Genomic DNA, 14032 nt, shown 5'->3' on the forward strand with positions numbered 1-14032 from the left:
TCTCTATTCACTATTCCCTCCCTCATCGCCTGAACGGGGTCTTCCCTGACTGCCGCAACACAGAGCGAGCACACCGTGCGATCCAGACATACTCGGGAGGAAGAAGACGCTCTGGAAGGAGAGAATGGGTTTGGCTGCACGGCACTGGCACGTGCTTCATGCCATTGAACTCTACAATCCAAAATGGCAATAAGGGGGCGCCTGGGTGGCTCAGTGGGTTAAAGCCTCTGCCTTCGGCTCAGGTCGTGATCTTGGGGTCCTGGGATCGAGCCCCGCATCGGGCTCTCGGCTCAGCAGGGAACCTGCTTCCCTCTCTCTCTCTGCCTGCCTATCTACTTGTAATGTCTGTCTGTCAAATAAATAAATAAAATCTTAAAAAAAAATGGCAACATGGGAACTTTATACTGTGTGTATTTTAATCGTAATTAAAAGAAAGTAAAAAGAAAAAAAAAGAAAGAGTGAATGATACTCACGGCACACTCTAGCCTTTTATCGACTCAGTTTTTCTATCTAGTGGTCTCCCCAGTGGACACCAGAATCACCAGGAGAGCTTGCGAGAACACGGATGGCTGGGCCCCTACCCAGTTCCTCTTGAGTTTCTCATTCACACGTCTGGGCTGGGGCTCAGTCATCTCGAACAGGTTCCCAGGTGATACTGCCGCCGCTGGCCCAGGAACCCTACTTTGAGAACCATGGCTCTGTGCTTTCCAATATGGCGGCCCCTGGTCATACCGGGTTATCGAGGTCCTTGAGACTTGGCCTGTCCAAATCATGGTGCGCCGGGAGCGTTAAAATGCATACCAGGTTTCAAAGACTACCACAGCATGGGGCAAGAGAATGTAGTTCATTCCTCCATAATTCATTCATTCATTTGTAATTTTTATATGATGTAATTTTTATATTCGGGTATATTCACCGTTTTACCTTTTTTTAAAGTTTATTTATTTAAGTTATCTCTACCCGCCCCCGCAAGGTGGGGCTCAAACTCACGACCCCAAGATGAAGAATTACCTGCTTTTTACGTTTTTAACTGTGCTTATTAGAACATTTAACATCACACGCTGGGACGCCTGGGTGGCTCAGCTGGTTGAGTGTCTGCCTTTGGCTCAGGTCATGATTCCCAGGTGCTGGGATCAAGTCCCACCTCGGGCTCCCTGCTCAACGGGGAGTCTGCTTCTCCCCTGCCTGCTGCTCCCCCTGCTTGTGCTCTCTCTCTCTGAGATAAATAAATAAAATCTTCAAAAAAGAAACTATAAAATTACACATGTAATGGGAATAGGGATCAACTGCAACTTAGCATGAGGCTCCTTTGGGTGTGATGCAAATGGTCCCAGTTGGGTAGTGGTCATGGTTGCACAGCTCTATATATTTCTTTCTTTCTTTTTTTTTTTAAAGATTTTATCTATTTATTTGACAGAGAGAGATCACAAGCAGACAGAGAGGCAGGCAGAGAGGGAGATAGAGGGAAGCAGGCTCCCTGCTGAGCCGAGAGCCCGATGCGGGACTCGATCCCAGGACCCCAAGATCATGACCTGAGCCGAAGGCAGCGGCTTAACCCACTGAGCCACCCAGGCGCCCAGCTCTATATATTTCAAAAAAAAAAAAAAGACTTCTGAAGTTGGGCGTGTTTCATGGCACTCAAGTTGTACCCAAAGAAGGCGGTTTTCAAGGCGTGATGTGCATAGGTTGGATTCTACATGGATGTGGAATGTAACAGACCGCGCACTCTAGACACAGAATCTCAAACTCTGATGTGCCCCGGGGTCTGGAGGAGGCACCGGGGATGCTCGTTCCAGGGCAGACCCTGATGTCCCAGGTCCGGGGCCGAGGGCATTTGTACCCAGCTCAGAGGATGCTCCTGTTCTTGGCCCAGGAGTCAGATTTCAGCCTTTTACCAACTGCGGTTTCGTGTGATGCTGTATTACTATCTGCCCTTTTCCCTGGTTCCATGCCTGCTCCCCACTTGGCTCTCCACTCAATGAGGGCCCCTGTGTTCTCTGACCTTCAGTCTCCATCCCTACTGGTTCCAGGAAATGGTGCCCAGCACATGGCAGAGCTTGAATTACATTTGGAGGTTAAAAAGGCAAAAAGTGGAACCCGGTGTGCAGCTGTGGTCAGGGAGATGGGTCCATATGTGTCAATACAGGAAGAAGGCCGGGTGCGGTGTGTTCTCACGGTGCACCAGGGGACACTGTCTACACCCCGCATCAGCTGGGCTTGCACAGGGGAGGCCTGGACGGGCCATAAGGAACTGCCCCTAAGGTTCTCTTTACTTCTTCCTGTGGACCTCAGTCAGGCTGCTGTTGAATCAGAACCTGTCACTCTATGGAAACACTGTCCCTGCAGACAGACACCCACACAAAACATGATGGTAGCTCCCGGGAAGATGGAGAGGGTCCTGGCCTCCCCCCGCTCCGCCCCGCTGCCCCAGCTTTGTGCCCGGAGGCCACTCACTGCTCACTGGTCTGCATCAGCTCTATGAGGTCAGAGAAGAGAACGTCTCGGTTCCGCTCACAGAAACCGTTAACATCATAGGAGACCTGGAGGGAGACAGTGTTGGGGGGAATGAGGGGCTGAAGCCTGGGGTGCTGCTTACATCCCAGATGGCCAGGGGTCCCGTGAGGGCCTTCCCTGAGCTGACCGAACGGGGGTGGTACCTATGGTTCCTAATAAGGGGCGGGGGGCTAAGGGGCGCCTGGGTGGCTCAGTGGGTTAAGCCTCTGCCTTTGGCTCAGGTCATGATCTCAGGGTCCTGGGATGGAGCCCCGCATGGGGCTCTCTGCTCAGCAGGGAGCCTGCTTCCCCACCCCCATGCCTGCCTCTCTGCCTACTTGTGATCTGTCAAATCAATAAGTAAAATCTTTAAAAAAGGGGGGTCAGGGGGCTACTGCATGGGCTTGGGGTCCATGGAGGTCTGATGTTCAAGTGCGGGTTGGAGGGCTGGGGCTGCAGCCTGGACACAGGGTCCTCGCGGGGTCTGCTGTTTCATCAGAGCTCAGAAGGTCAGATTGAGTATGTTGTGGACAGTCGAGGGGTGGGGGTTGGTGTCAGGAGGGTCCAGCACTGGCTGGGATCCACGGGGGTCTTCCATCAGGCTTGTGGGCTGGGTCTGCATCGAAGGTGGGGGCTCTCCGTAGTCCTGGGAGCTGCTATTCCTTGGTTGAAGGAACCCAGGAGCTCTAGCCCAGTTTGGGGGCCGGGAGATCCCTGGGGACGTCTGCTGCCACTTGAGGTCAGTGGGAGAGTCTACAGTCCTGTCAGTGGGGGAGGAGGACGGTGGCCAGGGTCAGAGGCCAGCGGATTTCTACAGTCTTTGGTGGGAGTCTGCCAGGGGCTCCGGCCCATTTTGGAGGGCGGTGGCTCACAGCTTGGGCCTGGGGTCTTTGAGTCTGGGTTAGAAGGCTGTGTCCTGAGTCAGGGAGTGAGTGGGGTTTGCAGCTCAGATCGGGGTGTGGGGGTCTGCTGCCCAATGTGGGGTCATGGGAGGGAGTTTCTGTCCTATTAGGCGGAGCTGTCCTGTTATTAGGGAGAGCTGTGACCTCGGTGGGGGCGGCAGTGGGGGTTTCCGCAGCCCCAGCTGAAGGACCATGGTGCGGGGGGGGGCAGGCCAGTTCCTGGGGGTCGGTGGGAGGGCTGGGGCAAGGGGTCGTGGAGTCCTGCGGCTCCGGCTGCGGGAGGTTGGGAGGCCGCGCCCAGGTGGGACGCGCGGGGAGCGGGGCACGGGCGCACCTTGCCGGCGTAGTGGTGGATGACGAAGCCCGAGCTCCAGCTGTTGAAGTGCTCGTGGGTGCCCACGGCCGCCTGCAGCTTCTGCAGCAGGGTCTGGTCGGCGCCGCCGCCGGTGGCATGCATGGTGGCGCACACGTCGTCCAGGACGCTCATGATGCCCGGGGGGCTCTGCGGGCGGGGGAGCGGGGCCGCGGCTCAGCCTGGCCGGGCCCCGCCCCTATCCCCGAACTGGGAGGGTGTGGACGCGGCGGGGCAAGCGAGGGGGCGAGATCCAAATACAAGAGCAAAAGTGGGGGTGCTGGCGGTGTGGGGGGCTGTGGTGGAAGCCTGCTGGGGGGCGGAGCGGGGTGAGGAGCCCCTGAAGGACCCGTGCTCCTTTCGGTTCCCCAGACGGGGACGACATGGTGCGGGACCTCCCAGGACTGACGCCTCTGTCCTTGAGCAGGCCGAGCTGGGGAAGGTTCGCTGAGCGGACAACACAAGCGGTGGGCCGAGAGGGTGGATGAGGTGGCCGTCGGGGTGTTTCTGGGTGCTCCCGGCGCGGAGCGGGATGGGGAAGGGGCGCTAACCCACCCCTCCTCTCCCAGGCCCAGCTCCAGACCCAGCAGAACGCGCGCGGAGCCGGCCAGGTCCTCACCAGCTTGTTTTCAATGAGGTCGCAGACCACTTTGTTGTTGAAGTACTGGATGGGGGTCCAGCGGATGCCCTCTTGGACGTACTCCTCCTGGGGGCGGCAAAGCGGTCGGGGTGGGGGTGGGGGTCTGGGCAAGGACGCAAGGGTTTCTAGAATGCATGCTTCACAAGGGTGGGTGAGGGAGGTGTGATGGGTGTCTCCCCATATCTCCCCATCTCATCGTCCTCATCATCAGTGGGGCAGACTGGAACAGCCACCCCGCCCTGCCCTTGACCACAGACAGACCGGAGCCAGTGCATAAATATCCTGGCTCCGTTGCTTCTGGGGTGGGCTAACCCTGAGTTTCCTGCTAGAGTGTCCCCCAGGGCTCAGCGGAAATTGGCCCCAATTGCCTGCAGCATAGCCTGCTCATCAATACACCCTATTCTGGCCTTTAAAATTTTTTTTATTTTTTATTTTTAAAGATTCATTTATTGGGATGCCTGGATGGCTCAGTTGGTTAAGCGTCTGCCTTTGGCTCAGGTCATGGTCCCAGGGTCCTGGGTGAGTCCTGGCATTGGGCTCCTTGCTCAGTGGGGAGCCTGCTTCCCCCTCTGCCTACTCCAGAGGGAAAGGCAGAGGGAGAGACAGAGAGAATCCCAAGCAGATGCCCGATGTGGAGCTCGATCCTAGGATGCTGAGATCCTGACCTGAGCTGAGATCAGGAGTTGGATGCTTAACCGTCTGAGCCACCCAGGCGCTCACCTCCCTATTTTTTTTTTTTAAAGATTTTTATTTATTTATTTGACAGACAGAGATCACAAGTAGCAGAGAGGCAGGCAGAGAGAGAGGAGGAAGCAGGCTCCCTGCAGAGCAGAGAGCCCGATGCGGGCCTCGATCCCAGGACCCTGGGATCATGACCTGAGCCGAAAGCAGAGGCTTTAACCCACTGAGCCACCCAGGCGCCCATCCCTATTTTTTTTAAATGTGTCTCCCACTTCCTCACTCTTCTCCTGATATTTGTACTGAATCCTTGCCTCAGGCTCTGTTTTTGCGGAATGGGTCGGATGAAAACAGCAGGAATTTTCATTCCTCTCTTGCATGGCAGTCTCCCCAGCACTGCGTACAGTGCCTGGCAAACAGCAGGTGCTCAATAAATAATCATTGGTGGAATGACCAAGGAGGCTGTGCCCCAGCCCTTGTCAAAGCTTTAGAGGCAGGGAACTGCTTCCATAGGAAATTTCTTGGTGGGGCCTGGACAGGTCAGCAGAGAGAGGTGAGGATGGGAGCCTGGGCGGGGGTTCCCCTGGGGGCTCAGCAGACTGTCTGGTCCTGCCCCCACCTCCAGTGTCCCTGAGCTCCTGGTTCCCCCTGCCTACCTGCTCAGCTTTCAGGGTGAGTTCGATAAAGATTTGTTGCAGCTTCTCATTGACAAAGTTGATGCAGAACTGCTCAAAGCCGTTTTTCTGTCAAGGGAGGCCAAGGGTGTCGCCATCAGTGGGCTGATGCTGGAGGCTCCTGGGGCCACGGGGCCACCCCAGGAGGCTCAGGGAGGCACCTGGTGCGGGCTGGGGAGCAGAGGCCATACCTGGAAGATCTCAAAGCCATAGATGTCGAGCACACCGATACTGTACTCCTCCTGGGGCTTCTGCATAGCGCGGTTGATGGCCTGCAGTGTGGACGGGGATTCACTGAGTTTGGGAAAATGCGTCACCAAAGTCTCACCAGGTGGGTGAGCGCCAGCGTGTCCCCCTCTGTGTGTGCTCTTGACCACGTTCCCAGGCTGTGTCCTCTGATGCCAGCTCCTCTCTTGCCTTCTCCAACTCTCTGTCCCCCCACCCCCAGTCACCCGTATGAGAATCCCAGGTGTTAGAACATCTGGGTTCCTACCTTGGGAGCTCGCTTGGCCTCTTAACCATTCTGCAGCTCTATGTTCCCATCTTTAAATGGGGGTAATGATGGTGACTACTCTGTAGGACTTTATAACGCTTTAAACTGACGCATGTAAAACATTTAGAACAGTAGTTGGTGGAGGCCAAGTGTTCTGTAATGTTGGCCTCTACAATATTGTCATGGTGCTTGACCTTGACACATCCCATGCCTGCCTTCCCCACCTGGCTGGTCCAAGCCCAGGGCAATCTGGGGCAGGGCCTCTCCTGCTCCCTGGCCCAGGCCCCGGCCCCTCTAACCTCCACAAGAAAGTCAAAGAGACGGGCATAGAGCCCCTTGGCCAGGGCGTCGCGGGTATAGGCTGCCTGCTCCACATTGAGGGTCACGTCAATGGACTCGCTGCGTCCACCCCAGCGGCTGTCCATCTTACGGCTGGTGAGCTTCTCCTGCAGCCGCCCGCTGTCGATGCCCAGCAAGTAGGCGGGAAAGGCCAGCACTGCCAGGGTTGGGGGGAAAGAGGGCGGCCAGTTAGGCTCTGGGGCCCCCTGTGGTGCTTCCATCCCTCCCCTTTGTGCCCAGTGACGGAGATACTGTCCTCGTGGGTGCTTACCCTCCTGGGGCCCCACGAGGAGGAAGCAGTTTGGACACACCCATCCACCCCGCCGTCCCCAGCACCCACACTCACGGTCCGCACTCTCTACCCGGGCGTAATTCCCATCCTCACAGAAGCTGATGTTTCCCAAGTGCAAGATTCCCGCCACCAGCTGCAGGACCAGCTGCTGGACGTTGGGCGGGATCCCGATGACCTGCATGGCATTCTGCAGGCACAACAGGGGCAGAACCTGTACCACGGATCGCCACCTCCGTCCTGCCCTCCTGAGTTAGGCTCTGGGACTGCAGCACGGACGCAGGGAGTCAGGACACCCGGAGACCTGTCTTGCCTGTTTCACCCACTTGCTGTGTGACCCAAGGCAAGTTCCCGCCCCTCTCCGGGCCTTGGCTTTCTAGAGTAGGGATCACGGCTCACCAAAGTCTCATTGAAGTCGCTCCGGTCATCGGTGCCATCCACCTTGTAAGTGTCCGATTGGAGGTAGTAATAGTAGTCGGGGGTCATGAGGCCCAGGTTTTGTCGCTGCTCCTGGGAGGCTCCTTCCAGCAGCTGGAGGGCAAGCAATGTTCATGCATATGGCGTTGGACCGGCATCGCCCTTGTGATCCCCCAGTCCTCACTGTCCTAGCCTCCTGGACACTCACCCTCCCACCGTCTCCCCTTGGCTCTCCCTCAGCCCCAGCCTCACGGCCCCTTTCCTTGCACCTGATAGTAGATGTGGAAGTTCCTCTCGTTTTCGTTCTGCATGACCACACGGGATTTCTCTAGCAGGAAGTTGGAGATCTTGCCCCCGTCCGGCTCCCCGCCACGACTGAACTGGATCTCAAAGTACTTGCCCTGAAGCCGAGAGAGCCAGGTGAGGCGCCCAGGGTCCCCGGGGGTGCAGTGTGGGGGGGAATTGAGGATGGGTCTTAGGAGCCCGGCCTCTTTCCCCATCTTGCCCACGTGACCCCAACTCTTCTTTATTGACCACTTTCCTGGTCCTTTGACCACAACACAGAGACCTCCGTGTCTCTGCAGGCTGCTGCTGGTTTTAGTGATCCTGGCTGTCTCTCACAGGTTGTCCCTAAGCCCACAGTGAGAGCCCCACAAGTCCCTTCTTTGGTCTCTGACAATATGTGGGTTCTACTCTGGCTAGAGGTTGGAGGGCAGGGAAGCCCCCTTACTTGTTCCTTTTTGCCACTGTCATGCAATGACACATTACATCATCCCAGTACACAGACACCTGTAATACAAGATCTACACTTGTCTCTGGTATAATAAAATAGTATAAAACATTATGTTTTGGAGGTTCATCCACGTTTTTGTGTGTATATCAGTAGTTTGAAAACATATACTGTGCGAATCTATTTATATAAAGTTCTAGAACAGCTGAAACTAATCTATGGTGGAAAAAAAAAGAAAAGATCCAGAGGAGTGCTTGCTTCTGGGGTGAGGTGGGATTAAAGATTGACTTAAAAGGGAGGGAACTTTCTGGAGAGAGGGTGATGTTCTGTGTATTGATAGGGCTTTGGTAGCACAGACGCATTTTCCCAAACTCAGTGAATGGTTTACTTGAGATTTACGTGTTTTGCTATATGCAGATTTTACTTTAAAAGAAATGAAAGAGCAATGAAAATTTATATTGGATTTTAATTAAGGATCCACATGCCAAGGTGATGGTGAGGCAGAAATTAAGGTGTCTGCAATTTACTCTCTAGTGCATCCAAAAAAAAAAAAAAAAGATGGGTAGGGGCGTCTGCTGGCTCAGTTGGTGGAACATGTGACACTTAAATCTCAGGGTTGTGAGTTCAAGCCCCACAGTGCGTGTGGAGCTTACTTTAAAAAATGAACAGATGGAGATATGATAAAGCAAGTAGAGCAAAATGTTAATGATAAACTCTTGGAGATGGGCAGCAGGTGTTCACTATACCATTCTTCCAATTTTTCTGTGTTTTAATTATTTTTTTAAAAGTAGGCTCCACATCCAATATGGAGCCCAAGAAAGGGCCCAGACTCATGAATCTGAAATCAAGAGTCGATTACCTAACTGACTGAGCCTTCCAGGTGCCCCATTACATTTTTAAGAACAAAGTTTTGAGGAAAATACTTAAAATATAATTGCATGATCAATATGTTAGAAATAAAAATATAATTAATAATATTTAGGGGAATAAAACATCTTATTGGTGTATGGAATTTATTAAATCATTTCATATGTAGGTACCATACTGGAATTACTGAGGTCTGTGAGATGGGTATTAACATCATCCCTATTTTATGGATAAGAAAACAGGAGCCTCAGGAGGTTCAAGCTGCTGAAACATTTTTTTTTTTTTTTTTTGGTCCAAGCTACAAATCTAAATAGTGACAGAATCAGACTGTAAATCCAGATCTGCTGACCTATTCTGTCTCCATTAGGCTCAGCACTAACACCTGACACAAAGAAGGAGCCCAAGAACAATTTGTTGAAGAAAAGAATGAATGAGAGAATAAATTGGAAACTGAACTGTGAACAGGAACGGATATAGCATGGTTGCAGCCAGGAAAATACTTAAGAATGTTACACAGACAAGTCAAGGCTTCTACAGATCAGCTGATGGGGGAATCTTTTTCAGAAGGACCATAATCAGGAAGTGAGTCTCCCACGAGCAGGAAGTGAGTCTCCCAGCAAGGAGCAGGAAGTTCCTATGCTACTGGGAATACAGGTGTTTGTGCTTGTGTGTGGGGCTGCAGACTCACAAAGCGGCTGGAATTGTTGTTGCGCACGGTCTTGGCGTTGCCGAAGGCCTCCAGCAGTGGGTTGGATTGCAGGATGATATCCTTCACATGCTGGGGGGCAGAGGCAGGTGGGGGTGGAAAGAGGTCAGGGCGAGGTAGGTGGTTGTGGGGGTTAATTACCGTGCTGCTGGGGAGACCCAGCCCATCCTTCTGTTCTCTTCTCACCTGGACCTTCTCGCCCCCGCCAGATACCTTGGAGATGTAGCCCATGATGTATTTGGCTGCCACGGTCTTCCCAGCTCCACTCTCTCCACTGGGGGTGAATGAAGGAAAGAATGATCAGCAGCCAGCAGGGAGGGAGGTTGGGGGGAGGGTAAGTGCCCTTTCTAGTGCCTGATCATTCATTCATTCATTCATCCTTCCTTCCTTCTTTCTTTCATTCACTGCCATACCAGGTTCTAGGGAAACAATAGTGAACAAGACAGACAAAGATCCCTGCCATCTCCGAGTGGACATTTGGAACGGACAGATGGACAATAATAGAATGGATGAATAAATATATCATGGGTCAGGGGCTGACAAGGAAAGTAAAGCAGGGCCAGGGGCAGAGAGGGACAGTAAGGGTCTGTTTGGGCCAGGAACTCTGGGCAAAGCTCCCTAGGCTGGTGAGGCTGTTGCGGGGCCTGGGCAGGAGGGTGTGGGGCTCTCTCCATACCTGATGATAACACACTGGTTCTCACAGTCGATGAGCATGTTGCGATACATGTTGTCCGTGAGGGCGTAGATGTGCGGGGGATTCTCGTACTGAGCCTGGTGGGGAAGGTCAGCTCTTAGCACAGGGCTGGAGGCTGGGGTTCCCGGGGCCATGCCTCCCACCTGGCCCCGGTCTTACTGCGCCCTGGTAGAGGTCGATCTCGCGGTCAGTGAAGTAAGGCATCTGCTTGAAGGGGTTTACGGAGATGAGCACGGAGCCAATGTAGGTCTGGGGTGCCGTTAAGGGCTGTGCGGTGTTCTGGCTGGCTTTGTTCCTCATGGGCCCCTGTCCCCTAAATCCTAATCCCCCGGGACCTTCAGGGTCCCATTGCTCAGAGCAAGAGATGGAGATGCTCAGATGTGCTGGGGAAAACACAGGGCTGGGTCCAGAAAGGAGAGATGGTATGTACTGTGGCTGAGCTACCCAGGACAGAGGGAGCAGGGAGGACCCCAGCCGCCCCAGAGCAGAGCCCCGCTGTCCCTCCATCTACCCCCTCCTCCCGGCTGGTGCTCTCACTGCCCATCCCTCCCTCTGCTCCTTTGTTCAGGCCTCCGTCTCTCCCTTCCTCGCTGCCGTCCCTCCCCCGCCCTTCCCTGCGTTCACCCACGAGCTGTCCCTCCCTCCACGGGTCGGTCACGCTCCCGTCCTTGTCTCCATCACTGTGCCCGCGGCCCGGGGTACAAAGATGTAGTCATCCATGAAGCGTTTGCGCAGGTTGCCCACGATGGCATCCTCCGTGATCTGGGGCAGCAGCACCATGTCGTCCACGCCGCTCTGCTTCACGTTGTGGCTCTGCCAGTGGAAGCGCTCCTTGCTGCCCTGGGGGGGGGGTGGCCAGGTGGGAGTAAGCCGCTTTGGCGGGGGGTGGGGCTGGGCTGATGCCTCAGCCCCCCCAGCCTGGCTCACCTCCATCACTGCCTTCCGATTCTGCCTCCCCTCAGCCACCTGCCAGCCTCCTTCTCTGATAGGGGGACACCAGGAGAGGTGGGCTCCCTGCCCCAGAGGAGGGGGCTCTGTCCTCCCAACCCACCGCCTAGTGTCCCACTGTCACGCAGGAGACCGTGATGCCAGGCCCAGGGGGACAGAGTGTGCTTGGGGGCTCTGGTGGCTGTGGGAGGGGAGAAGAGGGTCAGGGGGAAGCTAGTTTGGGGGTGGACTTACCCTTCTCTCACTTCTCTTTCAGACTCTGCGCCCCCCCACATCTCCAGCCCCCTCTCCCTGCCCAGGCTCCTGCCGCGTCCCTGATTTCTCTATGGCATTTGACCTGCCACCCACCTTCCCACCTCTTGGTGGCCTCCTTCCTCCTCTCTTCCTCCCTCATGGTCACGCATCCTAGCCTGGCCTGGCTGTGACCTCTGTCCTCTGGGCTGGTACCCCACTCCTCTGCCCCCGCCACTTTCCCTTCTCATTTTCTCCCTCAGTTTTTTTTTTTTTCTTTTTCTTTTTTTTTTTTTTTCTTTTAAATCGGGTTAGACTTTCCTTAGGCCCCTGAGAGAAGACTCAGACACAGGCTCCTCCCCCAAAAGACCCCTCCTCCAGGAAGCCTGCCTGGAATGTTTTCTCTTTTCAGCCTTACTTTTCAGCTCATCCAGTGCCTCGGACACTTAAACAGACTGGCTGCCTCAAGCGCTCTCAGTTTGGTGTACTCCTGCCATGGAGGAGTCTGAGGCCCCGAGCTTGCCTGGCAGGCGTGCTCCTGCCTACATACAACGTGCCTCCTCCAGGAAGCCCGTCATTCTCAGACCTGGAGCTCTTGGAGGGCAGGGACTGGGACTGAGTCCCTTCTCAGCTCTAGAAGGGATGACCTGATGGATGGATGAGGAACAGGGGCAAAGAAAGAAACCCAGCTTCGGGGGACACCCCCAGATCAAAGGATGCTGGGAATCAGAGGCCAGTCCCGAGAGCTGACCAGCGTCTGCCACGCAGTTTCCAGGGATGGTGAGCTGGGCAGAGAGGACGCAGGCAGGCATGGGGCAGGAGGGGCAGCGTGGGACAGAGGCAGGAGGAGAGGTCAGTCTTTCCTGGGGTCCCTGGGCAATTCCAGAGTGGGGTTCATTGAGGAATGCCCACAGACATTAAATGAGGCCAGTTTTTGGTGAGGCATAGCTCTGGCTTCCAATCTAGGTGGCGTGGTCCAACGCAGCTCTGAGCCTCAGTGGTCTCATCTGTACAATGGGAGAAGCAGCCTCCCTTTCCGGAGTTAATGGGAAGGAGTAAACTGCTCTGGGGCGCAAACTCCAAAATGGAGTGAGAGTCCCGCGCCCCTCTCCAGCCCAGGGAGTTGTGAGGTTGGGCCCCAGGCGGAGCAGCCCTGGACAGAATTAGCATTCGCCAAGTGCTCGGGAGCCGGGGGTGGGGGTGGGGGGGTGGGGGGGTTGGGGGAGCAGAGGTGAAGGTCGTATCACCAGCTGTCCTTACAGCGGCTCAGGGACATCTAGGGACAGAAGCGGAGGCTCCAGCAAGGGTTTGACGCTTGACTACAGACCCAGCTCGGTTGTCTCCGAGGGTGTGGGATTTGCGTCTGACAGCCAAGGCCAGGCTCTTCCGTCCACACCCGCCAGTGGCTGGGACCCACGGGGTGTTTGGGCTGGGACTTGAAAGCCAAGAAGGGCTTCGGTCGAGAGCCGGGAGAAGAGGCGCGCCAGGCAGCGTGGAGGTGCAGAAGCAGGAGCCGAGAGCAGATGAGGGAGCGTGTCGGGGGGTGAGGGCTCGGCCCCCCTCAACGTGCTTCCAGCCTGAGCTGTCACAGGCAGTTTTTTCATGTGGCAAATCTGGTCTCGTCGCTCTGGGGCTGAGAAGCCGTCTGTGGCTTCCTGTCACGTTCCCCCCCATCCATTCCACCAAAGGTTTTTCCCGGGTGCTGCTAACTCCGGCCCCCAGGGAGACTCTCTCCCAGTCCCTGCCCCAGGCGCCCCCGTGCTTTGCCGGTGCTCAGGTCTCAGCTCGGAACACCCTGCCTGCCTGGTCCCTGCCAGTCTGGCCTTCGCATTTGGCTCAGGTGACACTTCTGTAGGAAGTGTCAGATGGAGGGGGGCCAGATGGAGGTTTCCTCTGGAACCCCACAGCCCCCGGGGCCCTGCACCGCAGCCCTGTCCACGTGCTGGGCACCCTGCTCGTTGGCTGCATCTTGGGTGTGCAAGGTCCCGGGGGCAGGGGGTCGGGCAGGGCCCGGCTGCACATTTGAATGACCAAGTGGGATAATGGGATGGCCTGTGAATGAATGGAGGGGAGGTCAACCTGGGCCGGGTCCCTAAGGGCCTTGAATGTCGAGCAAAGGAACTCAGGCTTGACTGTCAGCAGCATGGGGAATTCTCAGCGGGGCTCCTGGGGACACTCTAAGAATTGTGGCAGTGTTTTCGGTTGTCTGGGGATGGGGACTGGCTGGCATTTCAAGCGGCTGCAGGTGCCAGGCTGGTCCATAAATGATCACCCTGACTGCAACCCCCACTCCACCCCACCAGCTGCTTATGTAAGTGACAAAACTCTGGAACCCAAGATCAAATTCTATTTTAGGTCTATACAGAAAAACAGTATGTTTTGCACGGCTGACACCCACTCCATGTTCCAGACTACCCAAGAGAGTTTTTAGTGTTACTAAGATTGTACTGAGACTCGTTCGGCATTTTGGAAGCTCGCGCTGCTCATGGTAGTAGCGTGGTTGATGCCTCTGTCGCTCGGCATCAACCCCCTGAGATGCTCCCGTGTCCCGGCGTGAGCACCTGGGGGCTCCGGTGGGC

At 55.5% G+C, this 14032-nt stretch overlaps 1 protein-coding gene across 1 annotated transcript in view; it reads right to left on the reverse strand.

Moving 5' to 3' along the window:
• Window positions 1–14032, reverse strand: part of MYO1F (myosin IF) — a 31845-nt gene that overhangs the window by 12952 nt on the left and 4861 nt on the right. The window contains exons 2-15 of the mRNA XM_044254399.1: window positions 10977–11114; window positions 10434–10523; window positions 10257–10351; window positions 9767–9854; window positions 9563–9652; window positions 7547–7678; window positions 7260–7391; window positions 6918–7050; window positions 6532–6728; window positions 5931–6011; window positions 5722–5808; window positions 4367–4453; window positions 3730–3897; window positions 2455–2540 (exon numbers count right to left, since the gene is read on the reverse strand). Of these exons, the coding sequence (XP_044110334.1) occupies window positions 2455–2540; window positions 3730–3897; window positions 4367–4453; window positions 5722–5808; window positions 5931–6011; window positions 6532–6728; window positions 6918–7050; window positions 7260–7391; window positions 7547–7678; window positions 9563–9652; window positions 9767–9854; window positions 10257–10351; window positions 10434–10523; window positions 10977–11114 (1604 nt within the window). The remainder of the gene's footprint in view (window positions 1–2454; window positions 2541–3729; window positions 3898–4366; window positions 4454–5721; window positions 5809–5930; window positions 6012–6531; window positions 6729–6917; window positions 7051–7259; window positions 7392–7546; window positions 7679–9562; window positions 9653–9766; window positions 9855–10256; window positions 10352–10433; window positions 10524–10976; window positions 11115–14032) is intronic.

Source organism: Neovison vison, chromosome 6, assembly GCF_020171115.1.
Source record: "Neovison vison isolate M4711 chromosome 6, ASM_NN_V1, whole genome shotgun sequence".
NCBI classification, from domain to species: Eukaryota; Metazoa; Chordata; class Mammalia; order Carnivora; family Mustelidae; genus Neogale; species Neogale vison.